The sequence below is a fragment of the Propithecus coquereli genome, unplaced genomic scaffold (genome assembly GCF_000956105.1).
Source record: "Propithecus coquereli isolate 6110/MARCELLA unplaced genomic scaffold, Pcoq_1.0 Scaffold242, whole genome shotgun sequence".
NCBI classification, from domain to species: Eukaryota; Metazoa; Chordata; class Mammalia; order Primates; family Indriidae; genus Propithecus; species Propithecus coquereli.
The window spans coordinates 2,454,264-2,460,222 of record NW_012147975.1 but is presented as its reverse complement, the minus strand read 5'-3'; the positions used below and the strand labels follow the sequence as shown (position 1 = coordinate 2,460,222).

At 41.5% G+C, this 5,959-nt stretch overlaps 1 protein-coding gene across 1 annotated transcript in view; it reads left to right on the top strand.

Annotated features, from left to right (window-relative positions):
• Positions 1-5,959, top strand: part of HSPA9 (heat shock 70kDa protein 9 (mortalin)) — a 52,290-nt gene that overhangs the window by 30,750 nt on the left and 15,581 nt on the right. The window contains exons 7-9 of the mRNA XM_012646327.1: positions 2,308-2,517; positions 3,782-4,009; positions 5,192-5,296. Coding sequence (XP_012501781.1) covers positions 2,308-2,517; positions 3,782-4,009; positions 5,192-5,296 — 543 coding nt within the window. The remainder of the gene's footprint in view (positions 1-2,307; positions 2,518-3,781; positions 4,010-5,191; positions 5,297-5,959) is intronic.

The window sequence follows — 5,959 nt, the reverse complement described above, 5'->3', positions numbered from 1 at the left end:
ATTTCTGTTTCCTTAGCTACAACATAAGGATAATAGTGGTAACTTTCCCCCTAGGGTTGTGAGGACTACCAAATTAATAGATACAATGTTATTAGGAAACTTGTAGTAAATAATACTCTAAATATGTTGCTATTAATGTAACAAATTATAAAAAGGCAGTTACATGTATAATTATCAGAAGGAACCCGAAAGAGGTGTTCAGCATAACAAGGATAGCTTCTGAGAGATGAGTTGACCAGGAAGGGTGGGTTGGGCCGTAAGTGTAAGGCTCTGAAGTAAGATTTGAGAAAGGGCCAGGAGTGGCTAAAAGAGCAGAGTGCATATTGGCAGGGATGGGGTGGGGATGGGGATTGGCAAGCATGGACAATGAGGCTAGAGGCTCACTAGATTTGGGATTTGGTGTCTGTTCTGAGATAAGTGAGTACAAATCCCAGAAGAGTTTTAAATTGGGAGTAGTAACGTGGTCAAGTTTTGATTTGTGGAAAGTTCTCTGGCTTGGGCTGGAGTGGAGAAATGTTTGGTAAGGGGTCCTGCAGCAGAAGGCACCTGAATGGATGTGGGAAGACACGGTGAGGCTGTTATAAACACGTGCTGAGATAGGACTTGGACTAGAATGTAAGAGTGAGTGATAAATGGTTCAAAATGGTTGAGAGAGAGCAGGACAAAACATTTTATGGACTGGCTGCAGAGGGTTGAGAGTTGGTAGTGCTGGAGTTTTTCAGACTGCTATTAACTTTTAGCGTTTAGAGCTGTACTACTACGGTAGCCACATGTGGGTATTTGAATTAATTAAAATTAAAATCTAAAGTTTCTCAGTTATGCTAGTCTCTCAAGTGCTCATCGGTCATATGTGGCTAGAGGTTGCTGAATTGAATAGCATAGATAAAGAACACTTCCATTGTCATAGAAAGTTCTAGTGGATAGCATTTAATTCTATTTTCTGATTTGGTTTATTAACATTTTGCAAAGAAAGAAGGACATTGTTAATAGTATTCTTTAAATATCAATATTTCTATAGATAGTGTTAACTGATTTTCATTATTTATTAAGTATTTAAATGTCTATAGTACTTTCTCCCGAAAAAAGGTGGTTAAGGGATTCACTCTGTTCTACACATCCTAAGATCCCATGCCCTACTAGGATTTGTGATTTATCAAATACTGGATTTTACATGTGACCATCAGCTGTACTCTCATGGATGTGATAGCCATGAAAGCCAGTCCTTATAATTCTCTTATTAAACATTTCTGAAGCTTTCTTACCACTTATAAACTTCCTGGAACTTAGAAGGCCCAGGGTTGATGACAGGTTCTTTGGTTCAGAGCCTACCTTTATTTTTTCTTCATGTACATAGGATATTTTTAAAACTTGGTGAAAGAAAACTTTAGTAGTATGATTGTTTTTGTTGTTGCTCTACTGTTGCCATCTTGAAGTGCATAATCGTTTATGTATTTTTTTTAATACACTTTATTCTTTAGAGTAGTTTTAGGAAATTAGAGCAAGAATGTACAGAGGGTTCTCAAATACTTCCTCTCCCTGCTCCACCTGCATAGTTTTCCCTATTAACATCTTATGTTAGTGTGTGGTACATTTGTTACATTTGATGGGTTAATGTTGAACGTTATTATTAATCAAAGTCCATAGTTCACATTAGGATTCCCTTTTGGTGATGTACATTCTATGGGTTTTGCCAAATGCATAATGTCATGTATCTACCATTGCAGTATCATACAGAATAGCCTTACTGCCCTAAAATTTTTTTGTGCTCTTAGTCATCCCTCTCTCCCCTCAACCTCTGGCAACAACTGATCTTTTTGCTCTGTCTCTCTAGATTTTTTTATTTTGATAGATTTAGGGGTACAGGGGCTTTTGGTTACATGGATCAATTGTATAGTGGTGATGTCTGGGTTCTTTAGCGTGTCCGTCACTGAATAGTGCACATTGCACTTGATAGGTAGTTTTTCTTTCTTCACCCCCCAGTCCCACCCTCCCCACTATGTGATTCTTAATGAATGTTTAGTGGCAGAATAGTTCTTAGCAGGGGTTTTCCCTACTTGTCTATGCTTCATTGTTAATAACTATAGATCTCATTAAAACAGCTTCTATAGTGTTTCTCTCTGGAGAGATAAGAGGTTGCATCTTAGAGTCACTGTCTTTGGTGGCTGTTTACATTTAAAGTAGGTCTCACCCTCCTTGTAGCTTTCCAAGTCTTCCTGTCCTAGGGAGTGGTCTTATTTTTAATTGACATAATAAGCTTAACCACCATTGGTTTCCCCACAGACAGACAATTAAACATTTCCTTTGCAGACCGACATCAACTTGCCATATCTTACGATGGATGCTTCTGGACCCAAGCATTTGAACATGAAGTTGACCCGTGCTCAATTTGAGGGGATCGTCACTGATCTAATCAGAAGGACTGTTGCTCCATGCCAAAAAGCTATGCAAGATGCAGAAGTCAGCAAGAGTGACATAGGAGAAGTAATTCTTGTTGGTGGCATGACTAGGATGCCTAAGGTATGGCTCCATGGTTTTCTTGTCACGGAGAGAAGAGAAGGCTGGTACATAATGTATTTTTGGGACAAGTGGCTTATGTTGTCTGTGGACATGAATATGTGCCCTGTTGTGCCAGAGTGACTTAAAAGGGGGAAGAGATTATGTCCTCAGTAAAGAGTTCTTTTCAGCCTTTTTAAAGAATATAAGGCCTGGTTCGGTGGCTCACGCCTGTAATCCTACCACTTTGGGAGGCCAAGGCAGGAGGATCACTTGAGGCCAGGAGTTTGAGACCAGCCTGAGCCAAGAGCAAGATCTCTCTACAAAAAATAGAAAAATTAATTGGGCGTGGTGGCACATGCCTATAGTCCCAGGTACTCAGGAGGTTGAGGCAGGAGGATCACTTGAGCCCGGGAGTTTGAGGTTGCAGTGAGCTATGATGATGCCACTGCACTTTAGCCCAGGAGACATAGCGATCCTGGACTCGGTCTTGTAGAATTTTTAGGAATGAAACAGTTTGAGGTCAAAGATAGCTTAAAACCTAGGTACTAATTAGCCCCTAGGGAGTCTTGGGCCTGGATCTTTGTAGCATAGTACCTGGGGGTTTATTTTTCTGTCTCTTCAACAGAGATTTGTGCAGTGATGCATTTTATTCATCAACACATCATTCTGAAAGCACAGATGTGTAGAGTACTAATGACTGAGCACAAACCTGTTCGTTGAAGGTACAATTCTTCCTTGGTAGCCTAAATACAATTATTTTGATCCTGAGTTAGTGATTTTGTTGTTTTCTTATTTTTCCATTGAAACACATGGGCTTAGGAAATATGTACAAAATCAACCTGGAAAAAAAGAGACTCTGGGCCAGGCAGATAACTTCATGTTAACAAATTATCCTCGATGCTATACAAATATACTTTTCCTTGCCCCTAATATACAGAAGGGAAGAACGTGCCCCACAGTAGCAACAGTTTTGAATTGTGACTACAGCTTCCTTTGTTTTTTAGTTGATAATATAGAAGAGGACTTGGACTACACAATTTCTAAGTCCTTTTGCCTTGTACTCTCTGTTTTAAGTGATTTGTAGGATTATAAAGTGTATTTGAGTGTTATAAGATAATTAATAAGAATTCAGCTGTGAAATAGTAATTTGAGTAAACATTCTTGGATCTGAATCAACTTGTCTTTGAGATTTGGCTGGGAGCTTAGGACACATGTGCCGTCTTCTGTTCTTCTCAGACAGTTCGCCCGTGTGTTGGGTGACAGGTTCTTTTTCCTCGATGCTCAGGTTCAGCAGACTGTGCAGGATCTCTTTGGCCGAGCCCCAAGTAAAGCTGTCAATCCTGATGAGGCTGTGGCTATTGGAGCTGCCATTCAGGGAGGTGTGTTGGCTGGTGATGTCACAGATGTGCTGCTCCTGGATGTCACTCCCCTATCTCTGGGTATTGAGACTCTGGGAGGTGTCTTTACCAAGCTTATTAACAGGAACACCACTATTCCAACCAAGAAGAGCCAGGTAAGAGCCATTCCTCCCTACCTTGTCACATAGGTATTAGGTTCTGTGAGGGATGTGACTGTAGCCACTTTTGTAAGCTATAGAATACTTCTATGTTGTAGTTCAGACTAGTTGACTATGGGTGGTGAGAATGTCATATTTTGTGGTTTTTTGTTTCTGGGAAAGTTCTTACATATCAGCTAGCAGTGATGATTGTAGGGAGGACATGAATAGTCTCTCATTCACATAATTAACATGATCTGCTAAAAGGAGTCTCTTTTCTGTGGGACTGAATTCCCTGTAGTCTTCTGTTCTCAAATACAGTAAAAAGAACATGGCAGGTGGCTCACACCTGTAATCGCAGCATTTGGAGAGGCTGAGGTGGGAGGATGTCTTGAGGCCAAGAGTTCAAACTCAGCCTGGTCTACATAATGAGACCCCATCTACAAGAAATTTAAAAAATTAGCTGGACATAGTGGCACATGCCTGTAGTCCAGCTGCCTGGGAGGCTGAGATAGCAGGGTCGCTTGAGCCCAGGAGTTCGAGGCTGCAGTGAGTTATAATTGTGCCACTATGCTCTAGCCAGGGCAAGAGAGCAAGATCCTCTCTCAAAAAGGAAAAAACAATAGCTTAGCCAAGACTTAGGGGACTGTGTTTGTCTTATGTTCAAATGAATGATGGGGGTGGGATGGAGGTACTAAGATAATAAGCAAGGTTATTGGAACATGGCTTGGTCTTGGATTAGGAATTGTTTCCTGACTTTCCCAGTCTTGATTTTTTTTAAAAAAAACTATAGCTATTGCTATATTTGTGCAGTGATGTATTTGTCAACACATCATTCTGAAAAACTGTGTGTGGTGACTTCCACGACTGAGCACATGATAATATCTCCTGTCTCTGATCCTCATTTCCCCAGAGGAGCATGTTTCAACATTTCAGCTCCTTCTCTTGAGGCCTTCTGTGCTAATGCTGCATCTTTGTACAATGCATTTGCTTAGTTGAGACAATAGCTATTGTATGTCCTTTTGCTGTACTAATCCTACTCTGATTCCCTGTAAAGACATAAGCCTTTGTTCTGAAATAGTGTAAATTAGGACCCTTTCAGTGTTGGGATGTACATTTCTTTCTCTGGCTTGCATTTGGTCTGTATAAGGGGAGGAGTTTAATCAGATTGTCAATCCAGGAAGTTTCCTTCCTCCCTAGGTGTTTTCTACGGCTGCTGATGGACAGACTCAAGTGGAGATTAAAGTATGTCAGGGTGAGAGAGAAATGGCTGGAGACAACAAACTTCTTGGACAGTTTACTTTGGTAGGTATTGTGAATCATGAACATTGTGCTCCTCTGTCTCTTCACTGTGTACAATATTCTAACCCCTAAAAATACTGGTATAAACTGCTGACATACACGTGTATACTGTGTTATCTTGAGAAGAAGGTGTGCAGGTGAATTCCCGTGGCTTCAGTTTTTACCTGGAAGCATCGCTTGTTCCTTGTGCCTTAGGAACTTCGTGAAGTTTATAAGACTGCTGGGTGTGGTGGTGAGGGCCTGTAATCTCATCTACTCAGGAAGCTGAGGCAGAAGGATCGCTTGAGCCCCAGGAGTTTGACACCAGCCTGGGCAACATAGCCAGGCCTTGTCTCAAAAGTGGGGGGCGGGGGAGACAAGTTTCAAGTGTTTTTCTGCCTGATTCTGTGTAGGTGGCAAAATAATTTTTTTAGAAAAAGCTTTTAAGGCCGGGCGCGGTGGCTCACGCCTGTAATCCCAGCTCTCTGGGATGCCGAGGCGGGCGGATTGTTTGAGCTCAGGAGTTTGAAGCCAGCCTGAGCAAGAGCGAGTCCCCGTCTCTACTAAAAATAGAAAGAAATTAATTGGACAACTAAAAACATATAGAAAAAATTAGCCGGGCATGGTGGCGCATGCCTGTAGTCCCAGCTACTCGGGAGGCTGAGGCAGGAGGATCGCTTGAGCCCA